The 22,327-nt window shown below is 43.0% G+C and overlaps 1 protein-coding gene across 5 annotated transcripts in view; it reads right to left on the bottom strand.

The window, feature by feature from the left end:
• LOC110491835 (kelch-like protein 17) overlaps window positions 1-22,327 on the bottom strand; it is a 31,756-nt gene that overhangs the window by 7,916 nt on the left and 1,513 nt on the right. For 2 of the 5 annotated variants that reach the window (XR_016487226.1, XM_021565625.3), the window contains exons 2-4: window positions 13,615-13,879; window positions 10,862-10,983; window positions 7,457-7,678 (exon numbers count right to left, since the gene is read on the bottom strand). Coding sequence is in view for 3 of the 5 variants with exons in the window: in XM_021565625.3 (XP_021421300.1) it covers window positions 7,457-7,678; window positions 10,862-10,983; window positions 13,615-13,828 (558 nt within the window). In the remaining 2 variants the exon portion in view is untranslated. Of the gene's footprint in view, window positions 1-2,305; window positions 5,064-7,456; window positions 7,679-10,861; window positions 10,984-13,614; window positions 13,880-22,327 lie in introns of those variants that run through there. The other 3 variants (XM_090202576.1, XM_090202574.1, XM_090202575.1) reach the window with 3 other exon arrangements.

Below are 22,327 nucleotides of genomic sequence, written 5' to 3'. Positions count from 1 at the left end.
ACTGGACCCTTATGGTCACTCAGCTACGCATGCCTCTCCTTAATGTCAATATGCCTTGTCCATTGCTGTTCTGGTTAGTGTTTATTGGCTTATTTCACTGTAGAGCCTCTAGCCCTGCTCAACATGCCTTAGCTAATCCTTCCGTTCCACCTCCCACACATGCGATGACATCACCTTGTTTAAATTATGTTTCTAGAGACAATATCTCTCTCATCATCACTCAATGCCTAAGCCTACCTCCACTGTATCCAACCATAACTTTGTCTGTACATTATGCCATGAATCTATTCTATCGCGCCCAGAAACCTGCTCCTTTTACACTCTGTTCCGGAGGTACTAGACGACCTGTTCTTATAGCCTTTAGCCGTACCCTAATCCTACTCCTCCTCCTCTGTTCCTCTGGTGATGTAGAGGTTAATCCAGGCCCTGCAGTGCCTAGCTCCACTCCTATTCCCAGGTGCTCTCATTTGTTGACTTCTGTAACCGTAAAAGCTTAGGTTTCATGCATGTTAACATTAGAAGCATCCTCCCTAAGTTTGTTTTATTCACTGCTTTAGCACACTCTGCCAACCCGGATGTCCTAGCCGTGTCTGAATCCTGGCTTAGGAAGACCACCAAAAACCCTGACATTTCTTTCCCTAACTATAACATTTTCCAACAATATACAACTGCATAAAGGGGGCGGTGTTGCAATCTACTGCAGCAATAGCCTGCAGAGTTCTGTCTTACTATCCAGGTCTGTACACAAACAATTCGAGCTTCTACTTTTAAAAATCCACCTTTCTCATTGTTATCGCTTGCTATAGACCAACCTATGCCCCCAGCTGTGCTCTGGACACCATATTTGAATTGATTGCCCCCCGTCTTTCTTCAGAGCTCGTGCTGCTAGGTGACCTAAACTGGGATATGCTTAACACCCCGGCCATCCTACAATCTAAGCTTGATGCCCTCAATCTCAAACAAATTATCAATGAACCTACCAGGTACAACCCTAAAGCTGTAAACATGGGCACCCTCAAAGATATCATCCTAACCAACTTGCCCTCCAAATACACCTCTGCTGTTTTCAACCAAGATCTCAGCGATCACTGCCTCATTGCCTGCATCCGTAATGGGTCTGCGGTCAAACGACCACACCTCGTCACTGTCAAATGCTCCCTAAAACACTTCAGTAAGCAGGCCTTTCTAATCGACCTGGCCTGGGTATCCTGGAAGGATATTGACCTCATCCCGTCAGTAGAGAATGCCTGGTTATTCTTCAAAAGTGCTTTCCTCACCATCCTAAATAAGCATGCCCCACCCCACAATTAGAATCAGGAACAGATATAGCCCTTGGTTCTCTCCAGACCTGACTGCCCTTGACCAGCACAAAAACCTCCTGTGGCGTTCTGCATTAGCATCGAATAGCCCCCGTGATATGCAACTTTTCAGAGAAGTCAGGAACCAATATACACAGGCAGTTAGGAAAGCAAAGGCTAGCTTTTTTTAAGCAGACATTTGCATCCTGTAGCACAAACTCAAAAAGGTTCTGGGACACTGTAAAGTCCATGGAGAATAAAAGCACCTCCTCCCAGCTTCCCACTGCACTGAGGCTAGGAAACACTGTCACCACCAATAAATCCACTATAACTGAGAATTTCAATAAGCATTTTTTATTGGCTGGCCATGCTTTCCACCTGGCTACCCCTACCCCGGTCAACTGCCTTGCACCCCCCACAGCAACTAGCCCAAGCCTCCCCCATTTCTTCTTCACCCAAATCGAGATAGCTGATGTTCTGAAAGAGCTGCAAAATTTGGACCCCAACAAATCAGCCGGGCTAGACAATCTGGAGCCGCTCTTTCTAAAATGATCTACCGAAATTGTTGCAACCCCTATTACTAGCCTGTTCAAACTCTCTTTCGTATCGTCTGAGATTCCCAAAGATTGGAAAGCAGCCGAGGTCATCCCCCTCTTCAAAGGGGGAGACATTCTAGACCCAAACTGCTACAGACCTATATATATCCTATCCTGTCTTTCTAAGGTCTTCAAAAGCTAAGTTAACAAAAAGATCACCGACAATTTTGAATCCCACCATACCTTCTCCGGCTAAGCAATCTGGTTTCAGAGCTGGTCATGGGTGCACCTCAGCCACGCTCAAGGTCCTAAACGATATCATAACTGCCATCGATAAGAGACAATACTGTGCAGCCGTATTCGTCGACCTGGCCAAGGCTTTCGACTCTGTCAATCACCACATTCTTATCGGCAGACTCAACAGCCTTGGTTTCTCAAATGATTACCTTGCCTGGTTCACCAACTACTTACCTGATAGAGTTCAGCGTGTCAAATCGGAGGGCCTGTTGTCCGGACCTCTGGCAGTCTCTATGGGGGTGCCATAGAGTTCAATTCTCAGGCCGACTGTCTTCTCTGTTTACATCAATGATGTTGCTCTTGCTGCTGGTGATTCTCTGATCCACCTCGACGCAGACGACACCATTCTGTATACTTCTGGCCCTTCTTTGGACACTGTGTAAACTAACCTCCAGACGAGCTTCAATGCCATACAACTCTCCTTCTGTGGCCTCCAACTGCTATTGAATGCATGTAAAACTAAATGCATGCTCTTCAACCGATCGCTGCCCGCCTGACTAGCATCACTACTCTGGACGGTTCTAATACGTAGGTGTCAGACTAGACCGTAAACTCTCCTTCCAGACTCATATTAAGCGTCTCCAATCCAAATTTAAATCTAGAATCGGCTTCCTATTTCGCAACAAAGCATCCTTCACTCATGCTGCCAAACATACCCTCGTAAAACTGACCATCCTACCGACTTCGGCGATGTCATTTACAAAATAGCCTCCAACACTCTACTCAACAAATTGGATGTTTATCACAGTGCCATCCGTTTTGTCAACAAAGCCTAATATACTACCTTCCACTGCGACCTGTACGCTCGCGTTGGCTGGCCCTCGCTTCATACTCATCGCCAAACCCACTGGCTCCAGGTCATCTTTGCTAGGTAAAGCCCCGCCTTATCTCAGCTCACTGGTCACCATAGCAGCACCCACCCGTAGCACGCGCTCCAGCAGGTATATCTCACTGGTCACCCCCAAAGCCAATTCCTACTTTGGTCGCCTTTCCTTACAGTTCTCTGCTTCCAATGACTGGAACGAACTGCAAAGATCACTGAAGCTGGAGACACATATCTCCCTCACTAGCTTTAAGCACCAGCTGTCAGAGCAGCTCACAGATCACTGGACCTGTACATAGCCCATCTGTAAACAGCCCATCCAACTACCTCATCCCATACTGTATTTATTTATCTTGCTCCTTTGCACATTCATCTTCTGCACATCTACCATTCCAGTGTTTAATTGCTATATTGTAATTACTTCGCCACCACGGTCTATTTATTGCCTTACCTCCCTTATCTTACCTCATATGCACTCACTGTATATAGACTTTTTATACTGTATTATAAATTTTTGTTTATTCCATGTGTAACTCTGTGTTGTTGTTTGTGTTGCACTGCTTTGCTTTATCTTGGCCAGGTCGCAGTTCTCAACTAGCCTACCTGGTTAAATAAAGGTGAAAAAATGTTTAAAAAAATTCACATATGCGGTGTGTACCCTTTTAACTGAAGCTAAATGGGTAAGGGCGTGTCCTGATATATTACAGCGTGACTATGTAGTGCGTGGGTGTAGTGTGTGTGTGTGTGTGTACGTGCGCACTGCAGAGAGGGTGGCACAGCTCCTAGTCAGGCAGGGCAGGGCTGGAGTTGCCAGCTGCTGTTGAGATCAATAGAATAGCAGCAGCTTCAGACGAACAGCATCAGCTAATCCACATGAACTAGAGAGCCATACAGCACAGAGCCAGCACAGTACAGAGCCAGCTCAGTACAGAGCCAGCACAGTACAGAGCCAGCACAGTACAGAGCCAGCACAGTACAGAGCCAACACAGTACAGAGCCAGCACAGTACAGAGCCAACACAGTACAGAGCCAACACAGTACAGAGCCAACACAGTACAGAGCCAACACAGTACAGAGCCAGCACAGTACAGAGCAGCACAGTACAGAGCCATCTCAGTACAGAGCAGCACAGTACAGTACAGAGCCAGCACAGCACAGAGCCAGCACAGTACAGAGCAGCACAGAGCCAGCACAGTACAGAGCAGCACAGTAGAGCCAGCACAGTACAGACCCAGCACAGCACAGAGCCAGCACAGTACAGAGCCATCTCAGTACAGAGCAGCACAGTACAGAGCCAGCACAGTACAGAGCCATCTCAGTACATAGCAGCACAGTAAAGTACAGAGCCAGCACAGTACAGAGCCAGCAGAGCCAGCACAGTACAGAGCAGCACAGTACAGAGCAGCACAGAGCCAGCACAGTACAGAGCCAGCACAGTACAGAGCAGCACAGTACAGAGCCAGCACAGTACAGAGCCAGCACAGTACAGAGCAGCACAGTACAGAGCCAGCACAGTACAGAGCCAGCACAGTACAGAGCAGCACAGAGCCAGCACAGTACAGAGCCATCTCAGTACAGAGCAGCACCTCAGTACAGAGCAGCAAAGAGCCAGCACAGTACAGAGCAGCACAGAGCCATCTCAGTACAGAGCCAGCACAGTACAGAGCCAGCACAGTACAGAGCAGCACAGAGCCAGCACAGTACAGAGCAGCACAGAGCCATCTCAGTAGAGCCAGCACAGTACAGAGCAGCACAGTACACAGCCAGCACAGTACAGAGCCAGCACAGTACAGAGCAGCACAGTGCCAGACAGACAATGTGTCTGTGTCTGACATGTAGAGTGTCCCAGTACAAGCGTGTTTGAGAGAGCCAGAAAGAACAGATACAAAATGTATATTTAAAAACATGAATAAACCAAATATCTGTGTATGTGAGCAATGACACCGTGTAGTAGATGACCATAAGGTCTAGTCAAAACTCCAGTTGCCAGTGTTCGTGTCTAAAACGGGAAAATGTGGGGTCGCTTTTCATGGCTCGGTGAGCTCAAAAACACTTAGAGCAGGTAAATAAATCCTGCCCCTGTGCAGATCTGTGACTGGCACACGACCGCTGCAGAAAGAGAAAGGAAGAAAAAGAGAGGCAGAAAGTAGAGAGCGACACAAAGAGAGAGAGAGAAAGAGAGAGACAAAGGAATACAAAGAGAAAGCAAAAGAGAGAGCAGAGTCACAGCTGGCAGCCCTACAGCTCCGTTTCGGATGTCACTAAGCCTACTCATTCTACTCTTGGCTAATGGATAGTGCCCAATTCATTTCAATCTGGCGGGTAACATTGAGATGGAAGAGAATTAAAGCGCAATCAAATCATGTAGTGTTTCAGTCAGGAGGAAAATCCTAACAGCTGGTGCTGTCACAGCTGTCACATAGCTGAACCTGTCCCGTCTCTGATATTGTCTTGAAACGTATGTTCACCAACACAACTAGGCACGCTGCTAACCCCAACTCAGACCCTAACAGAGACTATTGATTCCTACCCCTCAACTCTGACCACAGGATGAAATGAGCGTTCACATCTGTTCACATGCTAGGTCGCTACTTCCCCATTCGCTTTTCATGGACGCGAGTTCCTGTAGATCTTTCCGTCTCTTGGCAGCACATACACCATGGCCGTGTTCTAGGCTTCAAGACGCATGCCGGATCTTACAACGCCTCGATGGGTTACGATTCCGTGCCAGGACGCCGAAAAATGTTGGATATCTTATATTGTTCTGGCAATTCTCACATAGAAACTTAATTGGGAGGAAGGATGTTTGACATGCTTTTGACATTTGTATCACAAACCATTTTTGGGGGAAATTCATGACGAAGAGTTCATTTGAGGACCTCTTCAGACCTCTACATGCCTCCTGTAAGACCTCATGATCCGGGAATCGTACGCATGCAACATCTTGGTGTCATTAAGCTCTAACAAATCGGGTTATGTCTAGGTTCTGAAAACAAAAAAGTACCCTTTTGATTTAGCTTATTTTTAGACATATTAGTTTGGAACAATATGTGTCTCACCACCTGGATAAGGTCTTATGTAGCAACATTTGAAATAGTTTTTTTTTACATTGGTAAAAAGTAAAGACTGGTATATCATACAATGCGTTTTTTAGGATCTTTTCTTTTTTTGAAAGTTGATAAACTGGCAAATTGTCAAACTTAGTTTTGAAGCTATGACCCATTTTATATATACATAGATTTGACATTATAACCAAATCACAACAGAGGGAGTTCCCTTTTAATCCATTTCCCCATTCACTGTGTTGATGGTGCTCATTAAATGTATAAACACTTCAAAATGAGCAGGGAGCCCACTCTGGAAATTGTATGTACTTGTACAGTATATTTGTATGTACTTGTACAGTATATTGCAACAAACTATACGTCTTAAAATGTACGAAATCAAAAAGGGTCCTTCTGAATTATTGATATATTTTATGTTAAATAAGAGGTTTGAGCACAGTATAGGGAGTGTAATGACACAAAGATGTTGTCCGTTATGCTTGAGCAAGGCACTTAACCCTAAATTGCGTTTGTAAATCGTTCTGGATAAGACAACTAAAATGTAAAGGTATCATGTACGGTTCACGCATCATAGCGTCACTTTCATCATGATTTTCTCCAAAATAGTTTGTGATAGAAAAAAAAAACTAGTCAAAGCTCCTTCCTCCCAATGACGTTTCTATGTGAGAATTGCCAGAACATTCGGATACAAAACAATATTTTAGCTGTATCCTTTCGTGGAATTACCCACTAGAAATCTGATTCCCGACTGCGCAGTCGATGATGTGGCAAGCAACCATTGGTCGATGCAATGCAACATCTGCAATGTACTCAGTCTGGAACATGAACCATACTTGGCAGTGCTCTGCTTAATTACCACTTCCAGGTCATACCCCTAAACTAGTCCAGACAATGAACAAGTGACTGCTATGCTGAGCTGCTATGACAGAAAAACTAGACGGAGAGCATGATGAGTAAAACTACAAAAGACACTGATTGACAAGGAGCCGAGGATGGAGCGATGTCTTCGTTTAATGAGTGTTCAAAAGGCAACTACACACTCTCGTCTTTGCTGCTGGCTCTATGAAGGACCTTGAGGGGGTTGAGGGAAGGATAGAACATGACAAGATGTTCTCCTCTTTCTGCAGGAAAGAGAGGGACAGTCAGAGTGGGAGGAGACTAACGCATCTTTGTCTTTACCAATAACTGTCAGACGAGTGGACAGCACCGTAGATCACCTTGATTGATTAAGAGGTGAAAAGGTTTATATTCCTAGTGTGCCTAGAGCTTGCAGGCTCCCAACATCAGCGCACGAGTCATAAACCAAAGTGCCACAATAACTTTCAACAACTCCAATGCAAAACAATGACAAAAATAAGATCCCATCGCTGTCACGCCACGTCATTCTGTAAGGAAAGGCATATGACATGCTAGCTCAGTATTCTGTCTGGCCTCTACCTGTTTCAGCGGCAGCAGCATGAACTCCTCGGTCTTGGACACCTCCACGAAGTGCTGCAGGACGTACTTGTGCGCCGACTTGAGCAGGTCGCTGCAGGAGTGTGTGTCTGCGAAGCCGCGGATGCCCAGGCAATTAGAGGGGTCCAGCTGGCTGAGGAGGAACTTACAGCAGGCGTCTCTCACCCCATTGAGCTGCAGCAGGCTGGCCGCTGGGAGTAAGGTCTAGAAGAAAAAGAGGACGATCGGGGGGAACCATAGACGCCAGAGCGATGTAGCAAATGTAGCAGCTGCAGTTTTTGCACCCCCACTTTTTTTTACCAGAAAAGTATCATGATCCATTAGGTAATTTCTCATTTTCAAATGATTAGTAATGTTTTGAGCTAGTCTGTATTAAAATACATCATTATTATATAATACATCAAAATGAAGTAAGAGATTCCATTTTGCACCCCCTCCCCTCGTTGCCTCAAGATGAATGGTTTGGCCCACTTGAAAGCGATGCTTCACTCCCTTGCTCCACTGTTTTGGCTCAGTGCAGTTAGAAAGCACTCGCTGCACCACTGGTGTTAAAAAAACTAACATTTGTATCATTGTTTCATGTCGGATGCACACAGGGTGTTGTTACATATCATTTGAGAGGCAGCACCACGAGCAAAGTTTGCCATTTCACGTTGCCTGTAAGAACCTTGATGAGCACGAGCATGTCTGATAAGGCTTTACTGTATCGCAGCCTCTGAGAGAACCTCAATTGCTGGAGTCCTCTCTCCTCGCCTCCTTCACAAAACTCATTGGAGGAGAAGGTCAGAGGGGCGGGACCTCTGGCTTTCTCATCCAATGCGATTTGAGAAGGAGACGAGAGGACGTGAGGAGTTTACACTTGAGATTCTCCCACTGACTGAGTAGCCTTCCATCAGCCTACCACCTTGGCGGAAAACGGCGTGTCCGGTAGCTGGCGGGCTGTCAATGAGTAGCTGACAAGTAGATAGTGAGAAATAATCATTAGGCCTAATATTACATGATTAAATTTGTGGAATAACTTTTCTCCCCAAGCTGTTTACAGGTATTTAGCACCATTAGGCATTTTTGCCATCCATTTCCCCAAAATAAATGGGTTTAAACCACATTGTTAAAATGTTGTTTTCATTCAGTTACAAAAGTAAACAGCCTGGCTGAGCCCCGTGAGAGTGCACCACGGCTGCTTCACGGCTACAATGTAGCCAAGCTGTGTTTACATGTGCCTGTGCGCAAATTGAAAAAGCACAGGACATTTGTACCTTGATGAAACAGCTCTGCTTTGCTTGGTTGGTAATATCGACCCAATAAGCTATTTCTACCCTTGTTGCATCAAATATGTATGCTGCTGAGACAGATTTGAAACATTTTCATGGTGACAGGAGCTAGGTTTCTATCCAATTGCCGACATATTTTCATGCGAATATTGTAAAATATGCATGAAGAAAACGTGCATTTTTTCACCAGTGGTGTGTTTCCACCAAACGGACTTTGTGCGTTATGATGTAGAGGATACAAAATGTACTTTTTTTGCTTAAGTTTAAATGTACTGAATAAAAATCTAAAGTTCAATGTGTTTCCGTTGTATTTTTGACTAAAACAGTTGGGTTAAATAGCAAATGTCCCTACTCTGGTCTTGGTACGTGTGCTCTAGCCAACAGCTGGAAGATAGTCTACAGTGTGGGTAGGCTAATCTACATGAGATTATTACTGATAAAAGCGAGAACGACAGTCAAGCATCGATCCTGTCACCAGAATATAACCCTCAATATTTATTGGAAAGGAGCATCAAACTCATCACCTTGCACTTTCACCACCCTGTGAAGTTCAGAATAACTTATTTCATCTGTAACCTAATAAACTGCATGGTTTCCCAAATCATAGTGGAAGGACCACACACAATATCATCATGTGAATCCAGGTTTACTTCGATATGATGGTTATTATATCAATATTTGCGTATAAATGAGTTTCCACCACCATTTCTCACAGAATACATTTTACCGACACAAAAAGATCCCACCTTGTCAGACAAACAAATTATCTTTAAACTTGTACCAAACCTTCCGGTTTCCATCAGCTGTCCTGATTTTTTTTATATGGTATACCTTTATTCGCATAAAACAACAGGACCAAAAAGGCAGAACGGAAAAGTCATGTGCTTGCTGAGACTACACTTTGGTATTCCTTGTTATTCCATTGTACGCCCAATTTTACATAAAGTCTGGTTCCCATGGGTGGAGCGATATAAAACGTGAAGATGAGTATAGGATGATATGAAGATGAGTATAGGATGATATGAAGATGAGTATAGGATGATATGGGGTATGAAGATGAGTATAGGATGATATGGGGTATGAAGATCAGTATAGGATGATATGGGGTATGAAGATCAGTATAGGATGATATGGGGTATGAAGATCAGTATAGGATGATATGGGGTATGAAGATCAGTATAGGATGATATGGGGTATGAAGATCAGTATAGGATGATATGGGGTATGAAGATCAGTATAGGATGATATGGGGTATGAAGATCAGTATATGATGATATGGGGTAGGATGTAAATGGTTTGTGGCGTGATGCTAAAGGATGTGACAATATATAAGAGATTAGGAACATAAATACTTTGACGAAGTAATGTAATCATCAGTATCAGTGTGTTTTCATGGAATAATTTTACGGTTTTTACTTTATGTTACTAAATGTATTAGTTCCAGAGAGGTAAGTATACAAAGCTATTAAAACAAGAGCCAAATACTTCTCAAACCCGTTCAGATTTCATGCTCTCCACGAACATCAGAGTACAGAACTCTCACGTTATTACTTTGACAGCGGTCAGAGAAGTTTACAAACTTTGAGAGTGTTCGAGACCACCATGTAGAATAATGATGGTACATTCCCTACATACTGACTACTTTTGAATATATAGTGCACTACAAATGTAGTTATCTCAATCTCTTCATTCAAAGACTCAATAATGAACATTCTTACTGACAGTTGTGGCTGCTTTGCGTGATGTATTGTTGTCTCTACCTTCTTTACCTTTGTACTGTTGTCTGTGCCCAATAATGTTTGTACCATGTTGTGCTGCTACCATGTTGTTGTCATGTGTTGCTGCCTTGCTATGTTGTTGTCGTCTTTAGGTCCCCCTTTATGTAGTGTTGTGTCTCTTGTCGTGATGTGTGTTATGTTCTATTATTTTTTATTGTTTTATTTTTTAATCTCCAGCCCCCGTCCCCGCAGGAGGTATTTTTGCCTTTTGGTAGGCCGTCATTGTAAATAAGAATTTGTCCTTAACTGACTTGCCTAGTTAAATAAAGGTTAAATACAAGTAAATAAATAAAAGTAGGGAATAAGGTGCTATTTGAGACGCAGTCTTTTCTTCTTACCTGCACGTTGCCCTCCCCCACCACGATTTCTGCTGTGTAGGCATACTGAACCAGCTGTTCCAACGCCTGGGGGTCAATGTCATGCAGGGTCACGTGGGTCTGGCGACTCTCCGACATCTCATCTGCATGACCACAGACAGACAACAGAGTTTTCCAGTTTTCCAGTCTGTGCCTGTGTCCGTGCGGACAAATCATATGCGAAACCAATTCAACATCAAGTGAGAGAAATCAAATCAGATTTCAAGTGCAATTAACACTCCATTTGTGTGTGTTGTGTGTGTGTAATGTGGTATATACTCTATTGCAGGGTTCCCCAACTGGCAGCCCATGGGCGGGGGGGGGGACATAAAAGACTGTAATAACACCAGCAACTCAGCTCAAAGTGATTCATTTTTTAAATATGTTTCAAAGTATTCCCACACATAACAGCTAGCTTTGAAATTATTATGTTTTAGTCAAATGTTATATCTGTTTGGGCTTCTTGGGCTCAATTTGCATTCTAAAAATGTTTTGTAACTAAGTTCCGGCCCCATGACCATTGTTTCAAGAACAAAAATCGACCTGCGGCTTAATCTAGTTGATGATCCCTGCTCTATTGCCACAGACATGAAGCACGTACCTCCCATTATACACAAATTCTCATAGGACAGACACTGCATAGCACTATGAAATTGTTCAGCATTTGTAGCGGTCTGCGTCTGAGTGATTAATTGTTTTGACTGTCAGACAATCTTTGTGTAATTCCGATTCCTGGAACTATGAGGCGCTTGCGTTAAGCCAAACACAGCGAAGAAGCACATTTTAGCATGGAAGGTAGTCCATTTGTTCCAACAGGTCAAAAGAACCAGCACACACGCACAGCAGAGTTTTGGTTATATTGATTAGATTGTTGGCTGTACAGGGCATTTGGAAAGAATTCAGAACCCTTGATTCAAGCTCTATCAGGTTGGATGTGGAGCGTCGTTGCACAGTTATTTTCAGGTCACTCTAGAGATGTTCGATCGGGTTCAAGTCCGGGCTGGGCAACTCAAGGACATGCAGAATTTTTTTGGTACCCTTCCCCAGATCTGCGCCTCAACACAATCCTGTCTCGGAGCTCTACGGACAATTCTTTCGACCTCACGGCTTAGTTTTTACTCTGACATGCACTGTCAACTTTGGGACCTAATTTTCACCTTTATTTAACCAGGTAGGCAAGTTGAGAACAAGTTCTCATTTACAATTGCGACCTGGCCAAGATAAAGCAAAGCAGTTCGACACATACAACGACACAGAGTTACACATGGAGTAAAACAAACATACAGTCAATAATACAGTATAAACAAGTTTATATACGATGTGAGCAAATGAGGTGAGATAAGGGAGGTAAAGGCAAAAACAGGCCATGGTGGCAAAGTAAATACAATATAGCAAGTAAAACACTGGAATGGTAGATTTGCAATGGAGGAATGTGCAAAGTAGAAATAAAAATAATGGGGTGCAAAGGAGCAAAAAAATAAATACATTAAATACAGTAGGGAAAGAGGTAGTTGTTTGGGCTAAATTATAGGTGGGCTATGTACAGGTGCAGTAATCTGTGAGCTGCTCTGACAGTTGGTGCTTAAAGCTAGTGAGGGAGATAAGTGTTTCCAGTTTCAGAGATTTTTGTAGTTCGTTCCAGTCATTGGCAGCAGAGAACTGGAAGGAGAGGCGGCCAAAGAAAGAATTGGTTTTGGAGGTGACTAGAGAGATATACCTGCTGGAGCGTGTGCTACAGGTGGAAGATGCTATGGTGACCAGCGAGCTGAGATAAGGGGGGACTTTACCTAGCAGGGTCTTGTAGATGACATGGAGCCAGTGGGTTTGGCGATGAGTATGAAGCGAGGGCCAGCCAACGAGAGCATACAGGTCGCAATGGTGGGTAGTATATGGGGCTTTGGTGACAAAACGGATTGCACTGTGATAGACTGCATCCAATTTGTTGAGTAGGGTATTGGAGGCTATTTTGTAAATTACATCGTATAGACAGGTGTGTGAGGAATGGAAACAGGATGCAGTTGAGCTCAATTTCGAGTCTCATAGCAAAGGGTCTGAATACTTATGCAAAGAAAATAAATGTATACATTTGCTAAAATAAAAATAAAAACTTTTCGCTTTGTCGTTACGGGGTATTGTGTGTATTTTGATGTTTTTTATTTTGTATTTCATCCATTTTAGAATAAGGCTGTAACGTATCAAAACGTGGAAAAGGGGAAGGGGTCTGAATACTTTCCGAAGGCACTATATCAGCAGACTTCAATAGGCCTAGGTTTAGAGCATGGTCAGTTGAAAATTAGTCTAGTGGTGAGTCTTAAAGCCTCATACCCTCACAAGGCTCTAGTCTGAGCTGCAGGAGGGAGGAGGAAAACTGGGACACACCTCACCTGGTGATCTATGACCCCAACAGGAAAGAACGCACACAGACAACAGGGAGGAAGGAAGGAAGTCATCACTGATGAGGAAGGAAGCAAACAAATGAGGTGTTGCTCACAAGTTGAGGTGCCACTGCCACTCACACACATTGAGCAAAATGTAGCGCAGTTCAATGTCTGAGCATTCAAGCAACAACCAATAATCCCCACAAACCCCTCACACCACTTTGTTCATGGTAAAGAGGGGGAGACGGTGCCTCAAAGTGAGTGACTAACACTAGTAGTGAACACTTGTGAAGGCGTGGAGAAACAGAAGAGCAGTCTCAGTAGCCGTGGGTGCGGACTCGGAGGAGGGATACTTACTTGTAAACATGGCGTGGAAGTAGGGACTGCAGGATGCCAGCACCACCTTGTGTGCCTTAATCTCCTTGTTGGAGACGTGCAGCACGATGTCGCAGAGCAAGCTGCGCTGGCGCATCCTGTTCATGGACACGAACGAGTCGTGGTAGTGGCGCTTGGAGTTGTGCGAGATGCTGTGGCCGTCACGGTTCAGCAGCTGCATGCCCCCCTCCATCATGGTGCCCTGCTCCGCTGCAGCCGGCTCCTGCCTGGGCCTCACTCTGGGAGACTGCAACACAAGGGGATCAACAAATTCTAAGAATTTTACCCAGATTCCCAGGTTTTCTAGAAATCCCAGAATGAATTTTGCAGCCCTAGGTTCATTCCTATTAAATTGACCCAATTCGATAGATCTCTGTTTTGTCATATGTGACCGTTTGTGTCATCAAAAAAACTCTTACTGCTGTAATAGGCATGACAGGTGTCATAACAGTCATAGTAGCTGATGTGAAAGATATGACAACTGACTGTACAATCATGACAGCCAGGTATACCAAAATGTAGGTTAGCTAGGCCAGCATGGTTAGTTTGTATAGCACTCTACTTTGCGTTAAGACTGTCCGTCAATGTCATTGAAGATGTTGATGTAGGCTAGGTCCTAATCATGTATGTCAAATCAAAAGTACAATACAGGTCAAGTTAGTTTGACTAGGACTGATGGTTTGGTTAGCTAAACTTGCAAGTCTGTGTGTTTGGTTACCAAAGCATCTACGGTCGCCATCTAGTGAACTTGCTAGCTATGGATGAACACATTTCTAGTGGGAAATGTGTTAAATTATAGCCATAGTGAACTTGTGGCTCTATGCGTTCTCTGGAAAATAACTCAGTGGAAGTTCATTATTTTCCATAGAACGCATAGCCTCTTGTTGATTATCCCTCATGTAATCTTGTTCAATGTTATCCTTGCTTATAAGGCAAGCTTGATATATTATGTATATAATAGAATAAAGTCTTAGCTCATTGTCAGCTGCAGCTCCTGGCAGGGTGTGTGGGGTAAAGAAGGATGTGCGCGGGCGCGCACACACACACACACACACACACACACACACACACACACACACACACACACACACACTCTATCATCCAGTGAGTTCTCACGTTAAGAACACACTTTAAAATGGTGCATAAGCATCTACATGCCCTATACTGTAATCTGTAGAATCGTGTTATAATGAATATTTACATTCCTCTCAACTGTGCGTGTCATGCCACAAGTGGCTAAAATGTCATTTAATCTGGTCCTCTTTCTACCAAATGCGGTATATTTTCGTAGTAGTGTTTTAGAATCTAAAGCATCTACAGCAGGCCTTCTAAAATATTTATGAAGGCTTCATGAAAAGGCCCACCATGATATGTACTGCCATTTTAGCCTGAACAGCTGTTGACTCTTAGTATATCACTTGTAAATGCCTCGTCAGCTTTATTCAGCTAACCAGCCCGGTCTAACCCCGTCATAACCCAAAATATAAGGTTGTTTTACTGGAATGGGTGTAATGGTGGATGGATGTCTGAAGACATTGCACCAAGGTTCTGTAAAATTATTCTGCTGGAAATTATATTGTTGTCAATATAGCCTACCTTTCTGATAGGCTGGATGTTTGTTGATTGAAGGCTGTGTGTACACACATGCCATAAGTTTGTGCATTCTGGGGGTGTAACCAGTCTGAAAGATAACCACTGTTAAAACGGTTAACCCTATCAGTCCTGTGACCCCAGAAAAAGATTTGGCTTTTCATTATCTGACTTTCATTTATATGTAAAGCCCTTATACTTCGCCTCACAAGTGTTTTACCATGTTCTTTTCAGGACAACCAGGGTTACAAGCAGAACACAAAACTATTTGACAAAAACAGTACATTCATGAGTTTTGTTGACAAATGTCAATTTAAAAATAAGGTCCACCAAAAGCAAAAAACAGATAAAGATGAATTTATATGAATTCTGTAAGTACATAAATTGTTTGCTCTATAAAGGCAACATCCAACTAGTCAGTGACAACTGTGTGGAGTTTGTGAAAGCAACTATGTGAGCTTATTACAGTACTATAGACACTATGTCCTGGGATTTCCTATCTTCTTCGTAAAAGCTTGTGAGCTCTGTGAGAGTCTCAGCTTTTAATACAGATTTTAATAGTTTGTAGTTCAAACCATTTGGACTCTACAGCCATGTTTGTAAAAGACCAGGCCCTGGGCCCCTTCGGGATCCACCCTGAACATATTTTTGGCAAACTGGACTGCTGTGACTGTATGCTTGTTCTGGGAGCCTACTGGCAGTAACATCTTGACAGTAAAGCATTTCACCTGGCCAAGGTTGTACTTCAGTGTGTGTGAGAGGGTGGGGTACTACGATAACAGTGGAGTTATGTTACAACTGGATAACGGTAACACTATCTTACGTTGGTTCTGTGGTAACAGAGTAAGTTTCATGCCGTGATAACCTAGACCTAGCTTACACTTTAGGAATCCACTGTCCACTTCTATGAGGCCTATGCCATAGATTATATAGACTCAATGGAGACTTTGTAGTATGTATCAGTGTGAGATGCATTACTTTTTGCTCCTTCAACAAATTCACTTTTTAAACTGATAGAGAAGCATCTTAAAATGTCACCACTACTGCATAACAGGGCTTGTTTCTTTCTCTTTCTCTCTCTCACACACACACACACACCACACCCACCCACCCACACACGTTCTAATGCCCTGGGCAAATAGCTAGCATTGGGCTATTTTGCACATTGATAATTTCCAAATGTTGACATGACATTCATTCAAGTTCATATTTTCAACAGATACAAGGTTGCCAGCACCAATGAATAAGAATGCATTGTTGTCACTGCAGCAATGGGTCATTAACTGACACACTGACTATTATCCGTAGCCATGCCACCGTCAGTGTCACTGAGGGGACACACAAACCTATTCACACACACACACAACGATACCTTTCCTTTTTCTGACTCACTAGGTATTCTGGATGACTGCCAGACGTACTGCTTCAATTTCTGCAGACCATTTCTCTGCTTTGTTTGTTTATCAGCATGCATTTGGTCATTTCACCTTCCTCCTTGAGGTTGTTTCTATTAATTTCTATTCCTAAAGATGTGGCATTGCAACCCCAACCCCAACACCATCTATTTTGAATAACCGTATCATCAGCAAGAAAAGCCTTTGGCAGAAAATACAAATGACCAGTGGTAAACATTACAGTTTCGTGGAACCAGGGAAGAACTGACGACGTGACGGTGGCAGGCCTGAGACCTGGTAGTGTGGTGCCAGGACAACAACCTCTCCCTCAACATCAGCATGACAAAGGAGCTGATCATGGAATACAGGAAATGGGAGAGCCGAGCACGCCCCCATTCACATCAGTGAAGTGGGTCGAGAGCTTTAAGTTCCTCAGTGTCCACATCACTAAGGATCTATCATGGTCAACACACACCAACACAGTCGTTTAGAAGACACGACTATTCCTCTTCCCCCCCCCCCAGGAGGCTGAAAAGATTTGGCATGGTCCCTCAGATCCTCAAACAACTCTACAGCTGCACCATTGAGAGCCTCTTGCATCACTGTTTGGTATGGCAACTGCTTGGCAGCCGACAGCAACAGAGGGTAGTGCGTGTGGCCCAGTACATCACTGGGGAAGAGCTCCCTGCCATCCAGGACCTCTATAACAGGCAGTGTCAGAAGAAGGCCATAAAAATTGTCAAAGACTCCAGCTACTGCACAGCAAGAGGTAACGAAGCACCAAGTCTGGAACCAACCGGAACATGAAAAGCTTCTATCCCCAGGCTATAAGACTGCTAAATAGTTCATAAAATATTCAACCAAATAGCTAGCTGGACTATCTGCATTGACCCTTTACGCACAAACTTTTTTGACTCATTAAATACACTGCTGCTACTGTTTATCATCTATCCTGTTGCCTATGCACTCAATTACCCTGCACATCAACTCGGTACTGGTACACATAATAATAAATATATATAATATATAGGCAAGTTATCGTTACTCATTGTGTATTTATTATTGTGTGTTGTTACTTTTCTATTACTTCTCTATTTTCTCTTACTCTGCATTGTTGGGAAGGGCCCGTAAGCAAGCATTTCACTGTTAGTCTACATGGTAAAGGCCTGCTGGTTTACATGGTAAACCTGTTGTTTACCAAGGACATTTTATTTGAACGACTGATCCCTCTCAATGAAGTCACGGAAGTTCAAGGCCGACCGCGGTACGGCAGGCATTGTTAGCAGAAAACAGGTTCCCCCATTATAGTGAATGGAAAAATGTCAATCATGACAATCATGGTACCAATAATTGCTTCTAATAGACCCGAAAGACATATGTCTTTGAACCAATATGGCCAAAAGTATCTGGACACCTGCTCGTCGAACATCTCATTTCAAAATCATGGGCATTAATATGGAGTTGGACCCCCCTTTGCTGCTATAGCAGTCTCCACTCGTCTGGGAAGGCTTTCCACTAGATGTTATAACATTGCTGCGGGGTCTTGCTTCCATTCAGCCACAAGCTGACATTGTGCTTCCAGAGGCAGTTTGGAACTCGGTAGTGAGTGTTGCAACCGAGGACAGACAATTTTTACACGCTTCAGCACTCGACGGTCCCGTTCTGTAAGATTGCGTGGCCTACCACGTCACGGCTAAGCCGTTGCTCCTAGATGTTTCCACTTCACAATAACAGCACTTACAGTTGACCAGGGCAGCTCTAGCAGGGCAGAAATTTGATGAACTGACTTTTTGGAAAGGTGGCATCCTATGACTGTGCCACGTTGAAAGTCCCTGATCTCTTCAGCATGAGTCATTCTACTGCCAATGTTTGTCTATGGAGATTGCATAGCTGTGTACTCGATTTTATACACCTATCAACAATGGGTGTGGCTGAAATAGTCATGTAGAGTACTTAACAAGAGGGGGCAGCACTGAGCTAGCCTGCAACATATTTTCCTGGAGTAGCTCAAACTCTCCCTGAGACGCCAGCTTAACTGACGTAATTTGGCTTCAATTCACATAGGAATTAATGGCGTCACGTGAAGCATCCAATTTGATAATCGCTACGGTCTGTCTCGGTCCATATTTGTGTAAAGCATATGATATATGAAGAAAGCCTCCGTTCAATCCTCTGCAGGGGTGTCGTGCTGCCGGAGCGCAGGCTCCTTCCCTTTTGACTCGAGAATACACTGAGCTTATAAAACTATTTCTGGAAAATTAATTCTGATACATTCAAAATAAATTATATTTAATTACCACTTAAATTCAATGAAAAACTATAGAATGACAAATAAAAATGTATAGCAGCCTAGAGGTAGGTAAATTGGTGGTTTCTTCCCTGTCTTCTCTCTGGCGGTGGCAAGAATGAACTATTAGGCTACCTGTGTGCACTGCAGAGGCCAGTAAGACTCTTGCCCACTTTGGCCAATCAGAACGATGGGAAAAAAGTAATTCACTGTGTGTCTGCCTCGAAGATGTTCATAAAACTCCAAGGACCCTCTTGCACAGTGGAACCCTGAACAATATGTGACCACTTCTTAAGGCGACAACGTTTTGCTGAAGACTCCCAAACCAGAGTGGCCAAAGGGAGACACAAGGACCATTCTAGCTTGGAATGTCAGGGTAGACAATTGCAAATGTGAATTGGGCCAAGTTGGAGGTAATAATGCATTTAGGTTATAGTTTTTGAGAAGCATGAATACACCACACCAAACACTTGATTTTATGGCTGTGCAAGTCTACATAGTAATGATTTATGTTCACTACTTGGTCAAATGACTTGATAGAATGTAATTGCATAGATTAAAATGCAATGAATTGATAGTTGCCTTCTCTTTATTTTATTCTGTAAAACGGTACGATACATTCGGAAAGTATTCAGACCCCTTGACTTTTCCCACATTTTGTTACGTTACAGCCTCATACTAAAATCGATTAAATAAAATGTTTTCCTCATCAATCCACACACAATACCTCAATAACAAAGCGAAAACAGGTTAATAATTGTGTGCACATTTATTAGAAATAAAAAACTAAAATACCTTATTGACATAAGTATTCAGAACCTTTGCTCTGAGACTTGAAATTGAGCTCAAGTGCATCCTGTTTCCATTAATCATCCTTGAGATGTTTCTACAACTTGATTAGAGTGAACCTGTGGTAAATTAAATTGATTGGACATGATTTGGAAAGGCACACATCTGTCTATATAAAGGTCCCACAAATGACAGTGCATGTCAGAGCAAAAACCAAGCCATGAGGTTAAAGGCATTGTCCGTAGAGCTCCGAGACAGGATTGTGTCGAGGCACAGATCTGGGGAAGGGTACCAAAAAATGTCTGCAGCATTGAAATACCCCAAGAACGCAGTAGCCTCCATCATTCTTAAAATGGAAGAAGTTTGGAATCACCAAGACTCTTCCCTGAGTTGGCCGCCCGGCCAAACTTAGCAATTGGGGGAGAAGGGCCTTGGTCAGGGACGAGACAAAGAACCCGATGGTCACTCTGACAGAGCTCCAAAGTTCCTCTGTGGAGATGGGAGAAACTTCCAGAAGGACAACCATCTCTGCAGCACTACAACAATCGGGCATTTCTGGTAGAGCGGCCAGACAGAAGCCACTCCATAGTAAAAATGAAAATGACAGCCAACTTGGAGTTTGCCAAAAGGCACCTAAAGGACTCTCAGACCATAAGAAACAAGATTATCTTGTATGATGAAACCAAGATTGAACTATTTGGCCTGAATACCAAGCTTCACGTCTGGAGGAAACCTGGCACCATCCCTACAGTGAAGCATGGTGGTGGCAGCATCATGCTATGGGGATGTTCTTCAGTGGCAGGGACTGTGAGACTAGTCAGGGTCGAGGGAAAGATGAACGGCACAAAGTACAGAGAGATCCTTGATGAAAACCTGCTCCAGAGCGCTCAGGACCTCAGGCTGGGTCAAAGGTTGACGTGGAATATTCCATTCAAACAATCATCTTTATTCAATGTTGATTAATTATTTCAATAATGAAACCATCGACTCAACATTCTTGACTATCGGACCGAGAGCCTACCCTTCACAGACAATGCACAGTTTATATCGCTGATACCAGAATGCTTGGTTCCACCCATCCCATATAGATTGGGGGGCACCATAAGCCATTTTGGGTTCATCCTCTGGTCATCTGCCTCTGGTGTTGTCTCCCAGATCCCAGGACAATTAAGAATACTGAGGCCTTTGTTCTGTTCCTCCAGGCTCTCTCTATTTTGGTGAGACCCACCACATCTGATCTATGGAATGCCAGCTGTAGGTTTTATATCACCAAGCCATCACTTAATCAGTTGCCAGTCCAAGTTCCATAAAGACTCCTCTCAGTTAATTCAGAAAGGAGCGAGACAGTCCTAAGAACCTTACTCTATTAAATAAAACAACCATTTGGTGCATAAATATAACATCATCTTGTATCCACAATGTAGAAAATAGTAAAAATAAAGAAAAACCTTTGAATGAGTAGGTGTGTCCAAACGTTTGACTGGTGCTGTATGTAAATGTGACATTTAAGTTTTTTTTATTTTTATAAACTTGCAAAAAATTATATAAACCTGTTTTGCTTTGTCATTATGGGCTAATGTGTGCAGATTGATGAGGGAAAAAAAACGATTTAATACATTTTAGAATAAGGCTGTTACGTAACAAAATGTGGAAAAAGTCAAGGGGTCTGAATACTTTCTGAATGCAACATTTATTGTAACCATGTGTTCAAGCTAATCAAATCAAAGTGTATTTATAATACAGCGTGTGCTATACAATGTAAGACCTACACGCAATAAAGCCTTCCTTGCAAATAGTGCAATGATATTAAGCTATATGTATTTACATTAGGCTATAGCCTACAAATAGCTATAGTCATAGGCCTATTACAAATGATTGTTGTTTGATCCTGAACTGGCCAAATGGAAGAGCGATCCTTCAGCACCACAAGTTGGTTCAACTTCTTTAATTGACATCATTGCACAATCCTGGCGCTGTACTTTCAGAACCTTTTAATTAAAATATCCCTTTAAAATTACATTTCATCAAGATATGTTGCCTATGCCTATAATAGTCATACTCATCGCTTATTATTACAAATCGAAGATTGTCCCTTCTCACAACGGTGCTTGTTTAGTAAAGCTAGATCAAATAATCAATGTTGTGTTACATAACCAAATACAATACCAACATAGGGCTGTAACATTCCTGCTACACCAAAAGCACCTCCTTTTCTAATGAGATTTTAGAATGGTTTAGCTGAAACCGAATAGTCATTTCTTTCTCATGCACCAAAACTCCACAGATCGTGGCACTAGGCAGAATATGTGCTTTGATTGAAACAAAATACGAGAAAGGGTAATAGTTTAACACCATCTTAAAACATTAATAATTATCATTCATGATTGACAGTGATGATGGCCTATATTTTGAAATTAGGTAACCTATGCCTAACTCGATGTTTGAGAGTATTACAAATATTTAGACAATAGCCTGTGTGTGGGCATAGGCAGACGTTGCAATTGGAGGATGCATTTTTTTAATAATTATTCAATTGGCTAGATCTGTCGGTACACACTGAGTGATAAAAATATGAAGTCACTTTTTTTTTTTAAGTCACCCTCATCTAAAAAAAAAAAAAATAGCACCACACCAG

The sequence above is a fragment of the Oncorhynchus mykiss genome, chromosome 16, assembly GCF_057628025.1.
Source record: "Oncorhynchus mykiss isolate SJ-2025 chromosome 16, ASM5762802v1, whole genome shotgun sequence".
In the NCBI taxonomy this organism is placed as follows: Eukaryota; Metazoa; Chordata; class Actinopteri; order Salmoniformes; family Salmonidae; genus Oncorhynchus; species Oncorhynchus mykiss.
Note: the sequence above shows the minus strand (reverse complement) of the source record. Positions and strands in the feature narration are given on the sequence as shown.